This window comes from Typopeltis vanoorti, chromosome 23 (genome assembly GCF_054136105.1).
Source record: "Typopeltis vanoorti isolate ZY-2024b chromosome 23, IOZ_Tvanoo_1.0, whole genome shotgun sequence".
Classification (NCBI taxonomy): Eukaryota; Metazoa; Arthropoda; class Arachnida; order Uropygi; family Thelyphonidae; genus Typopeltis; species Typopeltis vanoorti.
In genome coordinates this window covers 17,540,522-17,561,992 of record NC_143571.1, presented here as the reverse complement: position 1 = coordinate 17,561,992, position 21,471 = coordinate 17,540,522, and the positions used below count along the sequence as shown (strand labels likewise).

At 36.4% G+C, this 21,471-nt stretch overlaps 1 protein-coding gene across 1 annotated transcript in view; it reads left to right on the top strand.

Moving 5' to 3' along the window:
* Hdc (histidine decarboxylase) overlaps positions 1–21,471 on the top strand; it is a gene marked incomplete at its 5' end in the record, with an annotated part of 294,140 nt that overhangs the window by 128,901 nt on the left and 143,768 nt on the right. The window contains one exon of the mRNA XM_090413242.1: positions 12,895–12,965. Coding sequence (XP_090269368.1) covers positions 12,895–12,965 — 71 coding nt within the window. The remainder of the gene's footprint in view (positions 1–12,894; positions 12,966–21,471) is intronic.

The window sequence follows — 21,471 nt, the reverse complement described above, 5'->3', positions numbered from 1 at the left end:
TATTATTATTCAGGCCTCCATGGAGTCAAAAGACTCATCGTAGGAGGTCCTTCCTAAAAAACACAAAGTCTATCAAGACTCATCAAGGGGAGGTCCCCCCCACCAAGAAACACAAAGTCTATCATACCACTCCTTGAACTCATTGACCATTCTCGCTCTCACCACTCCATCAGGCAATGCATTCCATGGTTCAACCACCCTCCATGCAAAGAAACCACTCCTCACCCTCTTGCTCACAGTTTCCTTTCGTAACTTTCAGTGATGGCCTCTTGTTGTCATCACTCTTCCCGCTGTTCAACCAAGCGGAGGAACTCCCCAGTGTCAACCCTGTAACCACCTCTCAACAAAAAATTTCCTCTAGTCAGCGACTAGATTTGAACCACCAAATCCTTTCTTCATGCAGTCAAGCACCATAGAGTGCAAATGCCACTTCTACTGAGCTACACTGGCGATTTTAATCCAGTGTTTTTGCTAACTAAAGGATAAATCTTGTATCAAGTGAACAGTGTTTGCTTAATAGTCTCTATTAAGCAAACAAAACACATTAATTGTAACTTGAGGTAGTTCTACACTATTATACACTTTTCAAACAACTTCTTTCATAATCTTATCTTGAATTTCAATTATTGTCTAACATTATTAAACTTGCTATTTACAGTGAGAGGAGATTCTCATATTCTACAAAACTAGTCACTATTCCTAACTTATGTTATGTTAACATTTTCGATTTCAAACCTTACTATCTGTGACAATACCAGTAGACTAGTAACACTATGTCCAGTGGAGTCACAATCAGTGGTGAGCTATAAGGGGCTCGCCGGAGCTCACGCGAGCCCTTTGTTAAATTTTTCTCAAATTTGCAAGCCCCTTGTTCTTCTTGTTTAATAATCTTGTAGAACTAGAAAATAACACCGTGGAATGTATACATGCTATACATTCCACGGTGTTATAGAATACTTTCTAAATTATAGCTACTTTAAATCCATATGAATTTAAAGTAGCTATAATTGCTACTTTAAATTCATATGGATTTTCTGATAACTATATAAAAAATCATTTCATTGCATTTTGTTCTGATGGAGCTAGTGTAATGTTAAGAAACAAATCAGGTGTTGCAATCAAACTTCTACAAAAATTTCCCAACATTTTGATTTGGCATTATGCTCACACTTAGCATTAGACGATTCAATAAAAAATGTTAAAGAAATAAATCATTTTGAAATATTTATTAATAAATTATATGCTTTTTATCATCAATCACCAAAAAATCAATGAGAATTAAATACAATTGCAAAAGACCTTGGTATCGAAATTTTAAAGATCAGCCGCGTGTTTGGATCACGATGGGCAGCTTGCAGTTTACGAATGGCTCTTGCTGTGTGGAGAAATTATCCAGCTTGATGCAAGCGTTTTGCATCGAACGATAAATATAAGAGCTTTTTAAACCTACTTCTCAGTTTGGAATTTTTAGATCTAGCATTAATGATTGATTTCCTACAGGAATTATCATATGTGTCAGGAGCTCTAGAAAGTCGCAATATAAGTATTATAAGGGCTAAGTTAGGCTTTTTTTTTTTTTTTTTTTTTTTGCTCGACGATGTGAGCCATTTGTTAAAATTTCCATAGCTCACCACTGGTCACAATCATCTTTCTGCACTTAACTATTAATACTACAAAAAATCTACTCATAGATCCTTAGTAACACAATATAGTTCTACTTGAGATCCTTAATTCACTTGCAGGAACAGCTGAAGGGACTAGGTTGAACGAAGGCATCCTGCTTTCGGTGCATGAGGCAAGTTTCCTTAGTTGCTACACATTGCAGAAACTTTCAATGCCTCTCCAGGGCTTCCTGTTTCCCATGGATTGCATACCAGTGAGTCCAATTGGGCCTATGGACTGCAGCTGGAGGACTACAAGAGACAGAGAGAGAGAGAGACTTCTTCTTAAGGCCTCTTATATATGGTTTTCGGGAGTTCCATGTTTCAGGGTCGGAGACCCCCAAACATCCTGCGATCACTCTGATGTCAGCGGTCTTGACCTTCAATGTAGGCTGGAAAACTTTCTTGTTCGAATGACCTTCAGCACTATTGTTCGCTTTCAAGTCCTAGACATAATCCACTGTAATCCCTTTTATCTGAGGTAGAACTACTTCAACACTAGGCTATTTTTACAATATCATAGATTTACATAAAGTTCACAATTTTGAATATTTATACTAACTTAATATTTTTACGAACAAATTCAGTGTTACTCCTTTTTGCCAGGTACCCATTGGGTTTACAATCAGTATGGCAATGTATAGTTTTATTATTATTATTACCTAAGACCCCCATGGAGTCTTTATTATATTTACAATATTTGCGACCTCTGTAAAAGTCAATTCCAAAAAATTAAGAACTTCTATTGCATCGAATTTTACAATATCCTCATATTTTTAATATTTTCAATAAAACCAGGGGACCAAATATGTGCACAATAATCCATATGAGGCCTGATTAATGGAACCATAACCTCTTTATTTCTGCACATTAAGGTCGTCTGCATCATTGCCATAATCTGATTGATGATTTCACAACTGTGACCTCTGAAATTCATATCCCTGTCCACCATCACTCCAAGGTTCTCTTGTCTCCTCACCTTCTTCCAAAATTTTCCACTAAGTGTATACTTTTCATCCCACTGTAGCCTACCAAATTTCAGAACCTTATACTTTGCAACACTGAATTGACAGTCCATACTGTTGTCCACTCATACAATCTATTCAAGTTCTTCTTCAAGGCCACAAATCTGCTTGATTCCTCATCACTTGATATTTATGTGATGTGATGTGATGCTATCTGCCCAGCTTTGCATCATCTGCAAACAGTTGATATCACCAGTTAAACCCATCCCAGTATCATTAATATACAAATTAAATAACGATGGTGCCAAAACAGATCCCAGTGGCACACTGTCGTGACGTGTTCTCTTGATGTTCGAATCCGCCATCTTGCTAAAAGTCACTTTCATAAAATAAAGGAAAACTAATTGCAAATTAATCACTGATCTAAGGGTAGAGAAATTTCTATTATACTGTGCCACTCTATCCTTAGATAAATCTATATGAATTAGTAGGATCAATTCAAAATTAGTTAGCAGTCTTTTCATTCATTCTGGCCGAGGTATTTTATTTTCCACTTGGGATTCCCGCAAGATTCGAATTTTTGTGAACGGTGCAGTAAAAAGAATTTCAGGCAAATACAACAGTTAGGTTAACAAATAAAGCATTTAATATAGGTCATATAACACTTACATAAATTTTACTTCTAATTTTAAACAATAGAAATAAGTCAAACATTAAGTCAAGTCAATTACATTAGCACAATCTTCCAAGTCTTCACATACATCTTTTTAGCTTCTGGATTATAAAGTTTTTACACTTAAATGAATATAATAGAACATCCAATCTAATTAGTTTTCACACATTTTTCAGTCATGCTATAAGTTCAAAATATTACAGGATCTATTAGCTGAAAATAATCTTTCAAACAATTCCTATCTCCAACTCTCAATCACGAAGGGTTTCCACAGTTAAAGTTAACAATTCACCTTACCGGAAATGGTTCCTAGAACATCTATTATGTTGTGAGCAAACTTCTGGAATTCACTTATCACACTTAAAGAATAAAAACACATTTACAAAACTTATCTGCAGTTATACTTAAAGCACTATCAATTACGCTTCAGAATTCTTGACATCAATTAGGGCACTTCAACTATCGTTATCACCACTCATAAATTAATTAAAACACTGTGAGGTTCTCTTTAGGGCAAATCGGAAATAAGCTGCAATACTAGATCAGCTGGGTTTATTCAGAATTCTTCCTTGAATGTTCAGCTTTTTACTTTATCTGATTGTAGCTTTAAATTTCCTTCTATTACTACTGCTGATTTCAATTTCAGCTAACTATAAAATTCGTTATGTTCTTGCTCACATATAAAAATTATCCACTTAACTTCTACCCTAAGAACCTTTTATTTACTTCTACTTCTCTAGTTTATCCCCTTGCTACTTTTTACTTCCAAAATTCCGTTCCGACTCTCCTACTACGTATATATTTTCTCTTCTTATTTTGCCCACGCCCCCTTCACTCGCGCTCGTTTATTTCACGCGTCTCTATGACAACCGATAAACGTAAACATTCTCGCTAATGTTACATTAGACTATACAACTACATTCAGTTATTGCATAACGTTAAACTTTCACAAAAAAGAATAAATAGAATATTTGCATTTCAATAAGTGCATAGTTAAATTACAAATACAAGTTCTTATAATATTGACATAACAATAAATAAAATAACTTAATAATATTTAATACAGAACCTCTTTATCATTAACACTTTCTTTTGATTAAATAATTAAAAACTTGATATAATTAAGGCAGTTATATGATATCAATTATAATTTATGTTATTTACATTAAATAATATTTACAAATATAGTTCTTGTGATGGAAAATCATGTTGGATTCTGAATCAAATAACATTTATTCTAATTTCTACATAATCAGAATCCAACAACACAACTAGTGACTTTCTTCTTCTGTAATACTGCACCACCATGCACAACTTGCTGATACCTATCTGACAGCCAGTTGCCTATCTAACTTACTAATCTATCATCCAATCCCATCTGCTCCAGTTTAGTTATCAACTTGTGGTGTGGCTGTCTGTCTAAAAGGCTTTGCAAAATCTAAGTATACACCACTGTATATACATCTCCCTTGATCAGCACATTTGTCACCTTGTTATAGTGCATAAGCAAGTTGGGAAAACACTACCTCCCTTTAACAAACCCATGCTGATAAGCACAAAGAATACCACTGTCATCAACCTACTTTTGTATCCTGGTTCTCAATACCTTAACTACAACTCCAGATATACTGATCAACCTATCGTTTGTTGCCTTAGCCTTATCACCACCCTTGTGAAGTGGAACAATTTTACAATATTTCCACTCCTTCAGGATTTGTGCTGTTGCAAGACTCATGTTAAACAGGTAGGCCAAGGCAGATGCTAACTCTTTGGAACATTCCCTTCAGACATAGGTGATATGTTATCGAGTCCTATTGCCTTATTGATGTCTAGCTTACTCCTCATCTTGTTCACTCATCATTTAGCCTTCTCTCATTTCATTCTTTACACTTGGGCTTTTGATTTCACACTAAGGATGAAACACTCCCTGTACACCATTATTATTATTATTCCTGATACCTCCAAGGAGTCCGAAGACTCATCGCGGGAGGACATCTTCAACTGTCTCTACACCTTACCTCTACTACGAATCAACGCCATCTACCGCCCACCTCCAACACCACCACAACTAGTAAATTTTGTCTGTAAATTGCGTATGTTCTGAAGGGCCGATTTGTTCTGAAAGGCCGATTATATCAATATTTATTTTCAATATTCTTATCAAAGTTTTCCAATGATTTTTGTTTACTATTTTTATACACAACATTAACTTTCTTACATTTTTCTTTGTATTCTTTCAGGCCTTCTTTGGATTTATTGATAGAAATTTATAATAATATTATTATTACATGTTGGCATCTTCCAGTCAACTAGGAAGTCAGGGACTCATAAACAGAGAATCACAGAGCTCATTCAGGGAGGGCTGTGGCCAGAATTGCCTCTTTAACTTCATGAGTCCAACTTGAAATTTGGATTTTTCTATCCTTGCAGAAAACTTCATCATATTTTCTCTGACTGAATCAGTCAATTTTTTCTTCAGTTTTCCACTTACATTCCAAAGTTTGATTCTTATTCTCAGACTTCTTTTTTAATTTTTTTCTCCAATATATTTATATATTTGAGTCTACAGGTTATCTCTGAAAGCTGCTCAGCTGTGGCTCTTTTAAATTTTCTTACATATTTTTGTATTCAATATGATATTTCACTTTTATGCTGCTCAAAACCAAATGTCAATCACTTCCTATTTCAAATCCCCTGTATATTCTTATATTATTATTCTTATTATTATTATTACCCAAGACCCCATGGAGTCAAAGACTCATCTAGGAGGTCCTTTTATCATACACACAGCTCATTAGACCATGCTTTAAACACACTCAAATTCTCTGAAGACACCACACTCTCAGGCAAGGCATTCCAATCATTCACAAGTCTTCATGAAAAAAAACCTGCTTCTCACTCCCCTACTCACACCCTCTTTATACAGTTTCCAGGGATGACCTCTGGTTCTCCCCTGATCTCCCACTATTTTCTGTAGAACCTCTCCAGCATTGATCCTATAACAATCCCTTAATAACTTGTAGGTCTCTATCATATCTCCCCCCCCCCCTCCTCCTCCTCCTGTCCACCAGACTCTGAAAGTTGCATCTTCTCAATCTTTCCTCATACTCAACATTCCAGAGGTTAGAAACTACCTTAGTCAGTCTCCTCTGGACCCTTTCCAACATTTCTTCATCCTTCTGAAAACTAGGTGACCAAATCTGGGCACAATAGTCCATGTGTGGCCTAATCAAAGTCTTATACAATGGAACAAGAATCTCCCTACTTCTACATGTCAGTGTCCTCCACATCATTCCCAGAAGCCTTTGCGTTGTCCTCACAATTTTGGCTATGTGTTCCCCTAAATTTCAGATCTCTTATTTCCTCCACATCCGACAATATATCCTCACCAAGCAGCATCCCATTTTTGTTTTCCAAATTTTAAAACTTTACATTTTGCAACATTGAACTGACATCCCTATTCCCATGCCCACTCACTCAATTTATTTAAGTCTTGTCTTCTTGTAAGGCCACACATCTTCTCTACTCTTCATGGTTTGTCCCAACTTTGCATCATCTGCAAACAATTGAATATCTCCATCCAAATCTTAACCAATATGATTAATATACAAGTTAAACAGCAATGGTCCTAAAACAGACCCTTGAAGCACAACACTAGTAACTTTCCTTTTACTGGATATCGCTCCCCCATACACAACTTGTTGATACCTATCAGATAGTCAGTCGACAATTCAATGCACCAATCTAATATCCAACCCCATCCACTCTAGTTTAACTATCAATGTATCATGCAGTAATCTATCAAAAGCCTTTGCGAAATCTAAGTATATTACTGTGCATCCTTCTCCTCTGTCCATGGAAGCAGTCACCTTATTGTAATAAGTAAGTAGATTGCTAAAACATGACCTGCCTTTAGTAAATCCAAGCTGTTCATGAAAGATAATACCATTGTTGTCAACCCAATTCTGAATCCTAGTTCTCACAAGCTTCTATAACAACTTAAGTACAACAGCTGACACACAGATAGGCCCATAGTTTGATGCTTGAGTTCTATCACCTCCTTTATGAAGTGGTGCAATCTTGCACCACTCCTTAGGAACTTGAGCCAGTGCAAGACTTGTATTAAAAAAATATCTCAAGGCCAGCATCAACTCCCTGGCACATTCCTTCAGAATATGTGGTGATATATTATCAAGTCCCACAGCCTTATTTACATCTAGTTTGCTCAACTCACCATACACCTCTTGCCAGTGGTGTAGCTAGAGCTTTTGCTGCCCAGGGCAGTCCCTGAGTTTGCCCTCCCTCTCAATACACACCAAAAATATTACAAAAAGTCAAAACGACATATAGGGAAATAAACACTAATTTATTTCCCTATACGTCGTCAATGGCACTAAAACATTGACGTAAAACTTTCCAAATAAAACATTAATTTCAACATTCTAAAATGTTATATTTCTTGCTTTTCTGTTAGCAAAATCGTCTATGACATTGGCCAAGTCTATTTCATAGTAATGTAGGTAATTCTTGATCAGTTTTATTTAGAAAAACTCCTCTCAGAACTAGCAACACATACAGCAATTGTGAGGAAAATTCACAGTAGTATTACAATATTTGGAAATGAGTTCTCGAGACTGTATTTTAGAATTAACTGTAAAAGTTCAAAAAGGTTCAAAGTGTCGATGGGGTGGACCGCCTCCTCTGCACCCCTCTAGCTATGTCACTGCCTCTTGGTCACTTACAGTTAGTGTCTCCTCCCCATAATCAACTGTTCTCAATCTCTCCATGAAGTCACATTCACAAGATTGAAAGACCATTATGAACTGCTCATTAAATAACTCCACCACACCTTATGCAACAGCTGTCTTTATACCATTTTCTCCAATCAGTGTCATCCTTCCATAATCATTCTTTCTTTTGCTGGCTACTTATCGAAAGAGTTCTTCCTTAGGATTCCTTTAGGTTTCATTAGCTAACTGCTGTTCATACCTCTTTTTAGCTACCCTCACCAATCAAGTCACCTGCCTTGCTTGGTCTTTATAGTCCTCATGGAATTGGTTATTTCCACTTCTTTTATGCTGCCTCCATAATGCTCTTTTTCTCTGTGTTATTGCTTAATCTCTTTATTCATCCATTTCATATCTACCTTATTAACCATCTCACCCTTGGAATACATTTAGACATTGTATCTGCTAGATAGTTTTTGGAAATCCCCCAAGCTGCATTGATCTCTTTTCCAGTGAACTCCTCATTCCATGTGAAGAGGTCTTTACATTGCTGGTAACCATCCAGGTAATCACCTCATGGTCACTCTCACCAACTGGTGGGTGATTTGACACTTCATTTATAATTACATCCTCTGATGAGATGACCAAATTGAAGATCCTCAATCCTCATGTGCCCTCTGTTACATACTGTCTGAGGTAGTTATCCCTCAAAAACTCAAGAAACTCATTTTCTTTACTTCTAGTTGCTATCTCATCATTCCAATCTATATTGCCATAATTAAAATCACCCATAATGATCACTCCTTTCTTATTTGCCTGGCTAATTTGATTATACATTTCATAGTCAGTACCATCCACATTTCCTGGTCTATAACAACATCCAACCAAGTATTTCATTCCATTCACCTCTATCTCACACCACACTGCCTCAGAACCACTGGCACTATTTCCCTCTTGCATCTCTACTTTGTATGGACATAACTTAGGAAATTTCAAATAGTTTTGAAATTTCCTAAGTTTTTGCTATTTGAAAAAACTGTTTCAAATAGCAAAAGTGTAGGAAATGAAGGCAGGGGATGAGAAGATTGTTCAGTGAGTTTAGAGTTGAACTGTATATTACTGTTGATCAGCAGCTGCTCATGCTTGTTTATGACTAACAGAAGGCAGAGGGATGGTAGTAGCCAGTTCAGTGGAGCATCACCCATAGAAATAAATATAGAAGAGGATGCAGTGGAGCAACAGTCAACTATAGGAAAACAATTGGAAGGAGTTGGTGAAGGAGGCATCATCATCATAGGCAAACTGCTTGCTTCTGTCTAACATATAAACTTAGGTATTGACAGTTATTCATGACTTATTTTTAACAGTATTAACAACACCAAATGAGCTATTATATAAAAAAGGTGTTTTATTAACTGCTTATATTTTGCAGAATTTCAAATCAGCATCAGAGCACAACGCAGCATGTATATGGAACCGTGAGTAAGTGGAACAATACAGTTGTACCAGACAAAGATCTAAAGTCCTATTTTGTTGTAAAAAAATGTTGTAATGTTGTAAAAAAAAAAATACAACTATGTGGGAGTTACTCTTAACATAACAGTCTCCCAATAGCACATTAGTTTTCTTCCATCTAATCCTGTGTGAAGGGGTGTCCAAAGTATGGTCTACCAGTCTTGACTTGTCATAATCATGGTAGCAAATGTATTTTTTATGTTCTTCCAGGTGGATTTTAATAGATCTTCTTGTCTGCCCATAGTAGGCCAAGTCAGAGTCACAGGGAACTTCATACACTCCAGGATGTAATAGAGGGTGAAGCTTATATTTAGGCAAGCAGATCAGAGTTGCTAATTTAACCCCCCAACCGGCCACGATGCCTATAGACATTCAGCTAAATCTGGATACGAAGCTCTAACACCCATTGAATAACATGGATAAGAAGTGCAATTTGGTGTCACTATTTCATCCACAGCCGGTAGGGAGTTTAACATGAGGTTTGAATGTGGTGCTAAGGCCATGTTTCATCAGTACTGTGGCTATTTTTTCTGTTATCTCTGACATAGGGATTAAAAATGGTAATTTTATGTTTCATTCATAAAAATTAGGGGAGGGGGGAGTAATAGAGAAATTGGGAGACTGTTATCTTAAGAGCAACTCCCACATAGCTGTATTTTTTTTTTTTCTTTTTTACAACATTAGAGGGCCAAAATAGGACTTTAGATCTTGTTGTGCTCTGATGATGGTGATTTGAAAATCAGCAAAATAGAAGCAGTTAATAAAACATCTTTTTATAAAACAGTTTGTTTGGTGTTGTGAATATTAAAAATAAGTCATGCTTGTTTCTGAATGCAATCAAGCATTTTGAGGTAAGCCTGTGTCTGCTGAGTCAGAGGCAGGAGTTTTTTGATTAGCTGTTGGGCATGTGTTGAGGGCTGTGGGATGCAACTTCTGTCCTTCATGTTTACATTTCTCTTTCCTATCGGTATAATGATAACATCTCCTAAAGATAAAGCAGACCTCTTGGCATCCATTTTTTTCCTCCAACTTTCTCATGTATAGATGACCAAAACACGTCTCCTCCCACTATTCCACAAACTATTTGCAGTATTTCTCCTGTAAGATTTCATTGAAGGACAGTAAAATACTCAGTATCCTTGATACCAATAAGTCTCTTGGCACTGATATTTTTCTAGCTGTATTAAAAGCTTACGATTCAGTACTCACACCTATCTTGCATCATCTCTTCAAGCTGTCATACTCATCTGGCATCTATCCAACTGCTTGGTAACAAGCTTTTATCCAGCTTGTTCCCAAAAAAGGAGATAAAGTCAACCATCAGACAATCACACTATTCTTCTGACCGCAATACTTTCAAAAACAGTGGAAAAGGTCAAGTAGTAAAGTTAATTGCTTTACTACTTGAGACTCACCAGTTACTTAGCAATCACCAATATGGATTCTGCCATTCTCATTCCCTTGCTGACCTCCTAGCCAACCACACCCACCTTTGGATGAAGGCCATGGAAAAGTTCAGAGAAACTCAAGTGGTCACCCTTGATATTTCTAAGGCATTTAATCAAGTCTGACATCGTGGCTTTCTTATCAACTACCATCATATGGTATCTCTCCTTTGCTTATTGGATAGAATGTTAGCTTCCTCTCTGATTATTCATTGCAGATCTTTGTGAATGGTATCCATTAATGTGATTTTTCAATTAATGCTAGTGTATCCCCCCCCAAGGGCTGTGCCACCTACAATCTTCCTTCTATACAGTAATCATCATCATCTCTCTCTCTCTCTCTTTAACCCTCAATCCTGTTAATAGTTTTGCTGATGGCAGTACTCTCTACTCCTGCACTCTTTTTCATTTTCAAAACCTTGTAGTGCTCATGATGAGAGATGTGTAGAATGCTTTTTTGCAATGAGTCCTTGGACTCCTTGGAGTTGTCCTCACTCTACTTAAGAATGGATTAGAGTGAGGACAGTTTGGTGAATTTTAATGTCACCAAAATGCGATCCTGTCTGATTTCCAGGAAGGAAATTAATGCCTTCTTCCTCTCTCTCTCTCTCTCTCTCTCACACTTTTGACAATAGTCTTCTCTTCAATCAGTATCTTGGGTTAACTCTCAGATCTAATGTATCCTATCATAGTAATACATATCAAGTCCGTAGCCTCTTGCCTCCAAAAAGCTTGGTATTATTTTTCATTCCAAACAGTACTTCTTTCCTGCTCAACTCCTTACAAAGCTCAAATCCACCCAACCTTGGAATACTGTTCCCACATTTGGAGTGATGCACCTAAAACCTACCTCAGAATGCTTGACTGTATTCAGAAGTAAGCAGTTCGCCTAATCAATGACCCCCTTCCTCCAGTTGCTTTCTGATTACTGCTTTGCTACTGCATTATGTCTCTTCTATATATATTTCCATGGATGTTGTTCCACTGAACCACTGCTACAATCCCTCCATTTTCCTCTAATTAGATACAAACATGAGCAATTGCTAGTCACACCCATTCACAGTTTAACTACAAACTCATCAAACCAAATCTTTTGCTATTTGGTACAGTCTTCTCCATGCTGTTTTCCCCAATGATTAAAATCTTCAAGTCTTCATACAACACATCAACAATTTTTTTTTTCCTTGTAACCACCTCCCACACACAGCACTCTAATGTCATAGGTCTTGGGATCTCTCATGTCTGGGAATGATATAAAATAAAATAAATTTAAATTTTAATAAAATGTACAAATGCTACATTTACTACAGAAAGAGTCAAAGAGTGTGTAATTGGAGAAACAAATAAATATCTTGAAAAAGCTTCAAGTTGAGTTTTTAGGCCCAAAGTTGTAAGATCGTGACATCTTCTGTTTTCATGTAATGCGATACTTGTAAGTGGAAAGAGTACATAGTAGGTCTTATTAAAATGCAGTTTTATATTTACTATTGGAACCTTTGTGTGGAACAAGTTAAGTCTGATTTCTTAACTTGTTCCACACAAAGGTTCCATTCTGATACATATCTGATTTTTATTTGTTAATACCTGTTTCATGACTTATAATGTTGGCATTAAGTACAAGTATTGATGTACTGATTATATTTATTTGCTTCTGACCCAAACATATGAGTGGATGGTATACTCTTTTTTTTAATTTCTTTTTAAAAAAGAAATATGTTTCATTAGCCTCATAAGATGTCTCTCACACACAAATATATTTTGATAGTGAAAATGAATAATTTTCACTACCAAATAATAATAACTATTTTTTTGCTTTTTTTAAAAAAAAAAATTAAAATGTAGGTATATGAAAGTTTTGTTACAAATAAAAAATATTACAATTATGATATTTGTTTTGATTCTTTACAGGATAAGAAATAGTGGTGCACTCCACCGCACATTTAATGTTGATCCTCTATATTTAAAGCATGAAAATCCAGGTATCAATATCTAATGACATTATTCTTCATAATAACAGAAAATTAAAATCATATATAACTAGAATTAAAATTATTGCTTTAAATGGAATAGTTATAATACAGACTAGGAATTCATCTTCCAAAAAGCTGTGTATATCATTTTGGAAAATCATGTATATGGTTTGTTTCACATTATTATTATTATTATTATTTAATTTTTAATAATAATTATTATCCTCAGACCTCAAAGGAGTCAGGGACTCATCGTGGGAGGTCCCTCTGTCATACACACACATAGCTCATCAGACTATGCCTTAAATACATTCACTTCAGGCATCACATTCTCAGGCAATGCATTCCAATCATTCACCACTCTCCATGCAAAAAACCTGCTTCTCACTCTTTGCTCCCACCTTCCTTATACAGCTTCTGTGGATGACCTCTTGCTTTCCCTCCATCTCCTGCCATTCTACGAAAAATGTCCTTGACATTAATTTGATAATAACCCCTTACCAATTTATACCTCTCTATCATATCATTCCATTCTCTTCATATCCACTAGACTCTATAAATTTCATCTTCTCAATCTTTATTCATATGCGCCATTCCAGAAACTATCTTAGTCAATCAGAAACTATCAGAAACTATCTTAGTCAATCACATCTGGACCTGTAAACCTGCAGAAGTTTGCAGCAAAAGAGATTAAAGATTTCTTTATACCAAATTTTACTTTTTTAATGGAAAGCATGTCAATGCCGGAGTGTTGTAGCAGTCTTAGAGTTAAGCACAGAATGATTTAGTATTCAGGAACAATCTCAGCTTATGGACCTTTATAATCATTTACTCCAAACTGGGGAAGATGAAAACCCAGGTAGTACAGAAGAAGGTCTACACATTTGTGATTGATCTGCAATATTTTATGGATTTTTGAAGTTGTATTGCTTAAATAGCATAATTTTAAGACTGGAAGTCCAAATCCTCTATGCTTATTTGATAGTTGAAGAAATTCCTGCTTAACTTCTTGATATCTGCTGGACCAAAAAAAAAAGTACACCGGCTTACTATATAATTGCTTTTCTTCAGCTTATGCGATGTCTGTAAGATTTATTATGTACAACTGAACAGGGAAGATTATGGTTTTGAGTAGTATGGCTGGAAAGTGGCCCTATTTTCCAGTCTTCTAAGGTTTCAGTGTTTTTGTATACAGTGCCGGATTACCAAATAGACAGAGTAGGCACTGGCCTATGGGCCCCATGCCATTTAGGGGCCCTGCGATAATGGATCAAAATAATATTGATTTGATCTTGAAAGAAAATTACAATCAAGCTTTCTTAAATTGTTTCCAAAAGATAAAAAAAAAAATGAATCAACCCAAAGAAACGAAAACTTTACATTAATGTTATCCCATTAGAGTGCATGCACAAGAAACCTCCAGAAATGAAGCTTTCTGTGAGCTAGTGTGTCGTGAGTTCCCGCTGACTCCAGATCCTAGTAGAATATTCATGAGTAGAAGCTTCGAGAACACCAATATATATATATATATATATCTATCTGACATTTGCGTAAGTTAATTAGCTTTTCTGAGTTATAATGAAGTTTGATTAACTTCACCATCTAATTTCTATCGTAAGGATGAAAATACACTGATGAAAGCAGGCATGCAAGAAAAAGGCATCGTGACAATGATGAAGCGAAGAGGTTGTGCTTCGAGGAAGAGAAAAGTTCAAGATTGAAACTTACTGATTGAAAAAGGCATCGTGACAATGATGAAGCGAAGAGGTTGTGCTTCGAGGAAGAGAAAAGTTCAAGATTGAAACTTACCTACCAATATTGGATAAGTTATGTGCAGAGCTTTCCGGTCATATGGAAGCATTCTCTGTTTGAGTTTCTCACTGAGTTCCCATCACAGATAGATGCTGAAATTAAAGAAGCTGCCCAAAGATTTAGAGAGAATTATCCTGAGGACATTGAGTTGGAGTTTGTAGATGAAATGGTTCATTTCAATTATTTCATATATCACAGTTAGATAAGATTTCAAAGCTGATAAAACAGTGCCAGCATCGCGATTGTACAAACTCATTTTTGAATATATGGTGCAATCAACATTCCCAAATGTTATGATGGCATTAAGAATTTATAGGTGTCTCATGATCACAAACAATACTGGTGAACGAACCTTTTCGAAGTTAAAACTGCTGAAAAATTGACATCGATCATCAATGACACAAGAGCGACTGAATTCACTTACCATTATGGCCACTGAATATGACGTCTTGCAAAAGGTAGACTTCCAAAAATATCCTGAAAGATTTCACCACAAAAAATTGAGGAAAGTGAATGTTTAAAGTTTTGTTTGTTTATTAAAATTAAAAATTCCTTACTTTTTGTTTAATAATATTGAGTAATATTGCTTAATAATATTTAATAATTATTGTTTAATAACATAATATGTTTGTTTGTTTAATAACATTAATAACTGTTAATGTTTGTTTTGTGTAGTAAAATTGGTTTATGAAAATTGTTGATTGGTAAAATTAAAATGTATTAGGAGATAATTTGCAAAGGGGGGGGGCGAGATTTCAACTGCCTAGGGACCTCCATAGGGTTTATCTGGCACTGTTTGTATATAAGTTCTTGAATTGGTAATATTGGGTAAGCGGAGAAGGGAATTTCAAGTATAATAAGGGGATTCTTTCTTACTTAATCCAAAAGGAATGCCTCCAAGATCCCACTTTTCAAAAACTTTTAATTATCTCTTGTCTGCATTAATAGTTAATCCAGTGATCTTGTTGAATTTTTCCAAATTCTCAAAAAGATGTTTATGGAATCATCATCCTTCAAAGTGCCCACTACATCATTAGCATATGCTAATCCTTATTTTTCTTCATAGTTGAAGGAACTGTTATTCCTCACACAGCACGTGTATTGTCGACTTCCTGTAGGAAAGTTTAAGAAACAATGGACTAAGAAGATAACTTTGCTTGACTCCTCTTTGAATTTTGACCTGCTCTTACAGAACCCGTTAACTGATAGCACTGCCATCGACTGCTTTTTTTCATATTAACTAAGTGGAGTAGATCATGTAGCAGAAACAGATTAAATTCTACTGCTCATCCTGGAACTCCATACACCTGTGTGATTATATATCTCATTCCCAATTTGAGCCTGTTATTGATAATGCAGAAAAATATCTTGTAGTCAGTATTAGATAAATAGTTCTCCAGCTGCTTATTAAGGTGTGAATCTTTATTAGGTTTTGGAATGAGGATGGTATGGCTTGCTATAAATTCACTTGGTATGTGTCCTGACCAAGTGAATTTGTAGCAAGCCATATTGAGGTCTCATCAGTGGGAGTCAGACTCAGGAGTAACATGAAGTTCAAAGTAATCTAGAAGTCATAATTCTATAAAGAAGTAGTCAAAAGGTGTCACATCTTATTACTGAAATACTCTGGATTAAAGACAGATGTTGAATTTTTTTTTTACTTGTTATACTATAAATTAAAGATGCCAAGAAATTATTATTATTATTATTATTATTATGAGCAACTCCAAGGAGTCCTTAGATTCATCCAAGTAGGTTCTGAACATCATGTCAAGAACTATTCAGCATTTGCACAGTATCTAGCATATTTTGCTTTGAACTCATTCGCAGTCATGGCACCCACAACAGACTCTGGCAGCTCATTCCACTCATTCACCACTCTTCAAGTAAAAAAAAAAAAAAAAAAAAAAACCCTAGTTCTAACATCCTTGCTAACCACACTCTTGCCCAGTGTTCATGGATGGCTCCTAATTCTCCCACGACCATACCTGTTCTGAAAAATTTCCTCTGAATTAATCTTGTAAAAACTCCTCAGTAATTTGAATGTCTCAATCATATTACCCTTTTTCCATCTATCCACCAGTTTCTGTAATCCACAAATCTTCAACCTGTTCTCATAAGGTTCATTCCATAGATCAGCTACCATCTTGGTCACTCGCCTCTGGATCCTCTCTACCTCCTCCCCATCACCAAAACCCTGGTACCCAGATCTGCACACAGTACTCAAGATGGGGTCTTATCAAGGCTTGATAAAGAGGAACAATAACCTGCTCATCAAAGTATTCTTCAGTAACCAAGTGATCTGATGAGCTGTTTTAGCCACTTTTGCTATGTGCCCCCTAAACTTTAACTCCCTATCTTAAACTAACATCCATTCTCCCTTAGCCCAGTCTGCCAATCTATCCAAATCATCCTGCAAAATTTTGACATCATGTGTATTAACTATTGTTCTACCAAACTTTGTATCATTGGCAAATAACTGAACAGTTCCTCTCAGATCCTTTCCTGTAACATTAATGAACAAATTAAATACCAGTGGTCCAAGAACAGAACCCTGTGGGACACCACTAGTCACAGAGCTTTTTATGGCCTCTACTCCTGAATAAACTACTCTGATATCTCTCCATCACCCCCCCCCCATCCATCTCACCAATCCTATATCCATCTCCATGTGCTGCAGTTTATTGATTAGAATTCCATGTGGTATCCTGTCAAAGTCCTTTGCAAAGTCCAGCAGTATCACTGTAAGCCCATTACCCTTATCCAATTCAGCCATCACTGTATTATAAAATGTGAGCAAATTACTGAGGCATAATCTACCCTTCACAAAACCATGCTGCCTCCCCATACAGTATCCCATTTCCATCTATCCATTCCTGTATTTTGCTCTTGATCAACTTCTTCAATACTTTGACAATGACTCCTGATATACTGATTGGTTGATAATTTGCAACAGCAGTCTTGGAGCCTCCTTTATGCAATGGAACTATTTTTCCCTCTTTCCACTCCCCTCGGGACTAATCCAGAACTGACATTTAGATTAAACAATATGGTCAAGGGTACTGACAGTTCCTTTGCCGCTTCACATAAAACTCAAATGGTATACCATCTGATCCCACACATGTATTCACATTAAGGTTCTGTAATATGCTATTCATTTTTCATTCACCTCCATTTCATTCACCTTAGTTCCCGTATAACCCATCAATTACCTCATTCCTGTAATATCACTGCCTGGATGATACTCTTGTAAAGTGTTCACTTAGTAATTCTACTATTTTGACTTATTCAGTTACCTTCTGTAAAATCGTGTATAGAAGGAAAATTATGCAAAACGCCTTATATAGTGATTTTACTGGTAAACAAGATTCCAATAAAAATACTTGTGATTTAATAATGAAAAATTTTTAGGTTTAATGAATGGAAATAATTATTTGTGAATTATTTACTGTAAACAAGATTCCAATAAAAATACTTGTGATTTAATAGTGAAAATTTTTTATGTTTAATGAAATGGAAATAATTATTTGTGAATTACTGAATATTGTAACCTACAATTGTTCTGTAATAGAACAAAGGAAAATAAGTGTAAAATAATTTGTGTCTAAAAGAATTCTCTGGTCAGCGATAATTCCAGACGGATTATCATATTAAGTTATGACCTGGGGCAACTACCATCACAAAGGTCAGCATTGCACAGGGGTTTCCCACCTTAATGCAATGACCGGAAAAGGTGGCAGGTGCAAAACATCGAAATACCCAGAGGACGACAATTTAAGCGAACACAAGGTCATTGGAGCCAGATAAATAGAGGGTTGCTGTGGCGAGGCAGGGCTTTTTCCTTTTCGGGTTATTCATCTTGCTGGTCAGGCGTACAGCTCATGGAGTTCGAGTTCGTTCTGGAGTACTGGTCCCATTCTTGGACCAGCGAGAAGTTACGAAGTCATGTGGAGCTCCAACCTGAGGTTACGACGTATGTGATGGCAGCAGAGCTTTGCTAACATTGTGGGAGATGATTTGTGATTGCCATCAGAGTCCTGAATTAAAGACAGAAAATGCCAAGAGAGCAACGTAACTAAGATTAGCAGTTGTAAAAGAAACTTGATGCCGTGTTTCCATGCCACCGAGTTCCTGATGCTCGCTGATAATGACGAGGGATCTCACAAGCCCCAGAAAAGGTACCCGAGTTCAGTGCTAAAGACGAACGGTAACCGAAAGAGATGATTTCAAGGATCATTCATAGAAGTCCAGATTTTTGTTCAAGTAAGATCTTTCCATTGTTTAACTTAGGAAAAGGATTGTGATGGTGTTTAATTAAGGATATGTTAGATAGGGTACTTGAGGATTTTAGGCCTAATGCTGATATTTGAATTGTTTTGCCTTATGTGAGAGAAAGCCTAGTTAAGAATTTTAGGTAATACATCTTGTGTTTAATGTTGGAGCTATTGCATAAACTTGCAAATGTTTATTTGAGGATGATTTGAGTACATCTAGGTTAATGTTTTAGGCACGTGGTCCTACTAGAAGTAATTGTGTTGAGGGAACTAAATGTAAACATAATTTTGAGTTGTTATTTGAAGAATAGAAGCTAAATCTACTTGGAACTTATAATTGACCTTTTGTGTATTTCATTAGTGATGAATAAACTGTTTACTGTTTAAATAACTTGCCTGATTCATATTTCCAATGCACTACTCATTAAACTCGAATCTGTGTGCCTTAAGGTAGATATTGCCATGACTGTAGATTAGAAGGGTTAAGCTGCTAGATTTATTTAATATTAAGAGAGGAAGGTTCTATGTGTTTTACTGTGTGTGTTTTTCTTTGGAGGGAGATTCACCTCCCATCTGCGTATTTTGGTGGTGCAGCTAGAAATCAAACAAATTTTCCAAAATTCTGTTTAGAATAAACACCGGTAGATCAGACAAAGAGGTTGGCTCCAGCATGAGGTGATTTCTTTCTTCTGTGAGCTTTGCATATGTGAGCTTCAATATTTGCGGCCAAACGGATTAGAGAGTAATCAAAGTTAAGAAGATAAGTTTAAATGAGATAACGTAGATTTACAAAGGCACAGCAGACGACAATACTTAATAAGAATTGAATAGTATAATGCTGAGAGTCCACGCTTCACTTGGCCAGACTATAATAAGCCTAGTCTAATCCTCTATCCAAGTGCGAGCAAACAAAGTTTGCACCTGAAAGTATCTTCAGGACCGGGGAAAGGCAGCACAACACCGGGCAACTCGTTGCAAAGGTGGAACAAGCTTACATCACTCCCACCTTAGCATCTCCCACAATGCAAAGCACATCTCCCAGCGGACATGTGTAATGCTATGCATTAAGGCAAGGGCCACTACCCATACTGGTTTCGACCTTTATTGAGGTCTCATGAGTGAGAGCCAGGCCCAGTAGTGGAGACACCAAGGCAGAAGCAATGAGAGGTTATCCCAACCTATAGGAGTTGCCAAAGGGTGTACAACCTCATCATCAAATCACTCTGGATTCAGAGAAAAATGCTGAGAGTCCACCCTTCACTTGGTCACACTATAATAATCCTAGTCTAATCCTCTATCCAAGTGCGAGCAAACATAGTTTGCGCCTGAAAGTATCTTCAGGACCGGGACAAGGCAGCACAATACCAGGCAACTCGTTGCAAAGGTGGAGCAAGATAACATCACTCCCATCACAGCATCTCTTTCTCTGAATCCAGAGTGATTTGATGATGAGGTTGTACGCCCTTTGGCAACTCCTATAGGTTGGGATGACCTCTCATTGCTTCTGCCTTGGTGTATCCACTACTGGGCCTGGCTCCCACTGACGAGACCTCAATAAAGGTCGAAACCGGTATTGGGTAGTGGCCCTTGCCTTAATGCTTCGTCCCACAGGATACTGTATTTAGTATGTTAATACTATGCTGTGCCAGACCAGACTTTTGAGGTTTCGCATATTCAATGTATGCATGTGGCAGCCATTTTTAATTGGTAAACGGATTGTTGTATGTATCTTATATTTTTGTTATCTCATTTTCTTGTTGTTTTCACACACTGAAGATATATTATTTTCATTGCAAAAGATTTGTACTTTTCATTAAAGTTTATTACTGTGGCTTTATATTCTTGGTTTCATCCTTTATCCAAGAAGCAACGAAATGCAAGTGAAACAAGTGAAAAAAACTTTCAACAACTATATCTTTAAAGGTACCTGTGGCATGACTATAAACAATAAATTACACGATAACCACAATCGTTTACTTTAATGAAATAAAAGTACAGATGTTTCATATGTCAACAAAATTTCTCATTTGTTGCCATCTACAAAAGACAAACTGTCACCTTTATCATTTGCTGGTGTTTACCAAATACCTTCTGAATGTAATCTAACATACTTTGGGCAGACAGTCGTTCTGTGGAAAAAAGAATTAACGAACATCAAAATTATATCGAATACATGAACCCTCAAAATCTGGTCTGGCAAGGCATAGTATTGACATACTAAATACAGATACAGTATCCTGTGAACTGAAGCTTGTATTCTCCATAGAAGCAGTTTTAAATATGAACACCTTAAGCCCTTTTATATTGGCCAAATCTGAATTGGAATGATTCTCTCTCTCTCCCATATGTAATTATAAATAAAGTCAAATCATCCATCAATTGGTGAGAGTGACCATGAGGTGATTACTTGGGTGGTTGCCAGCAGTGTG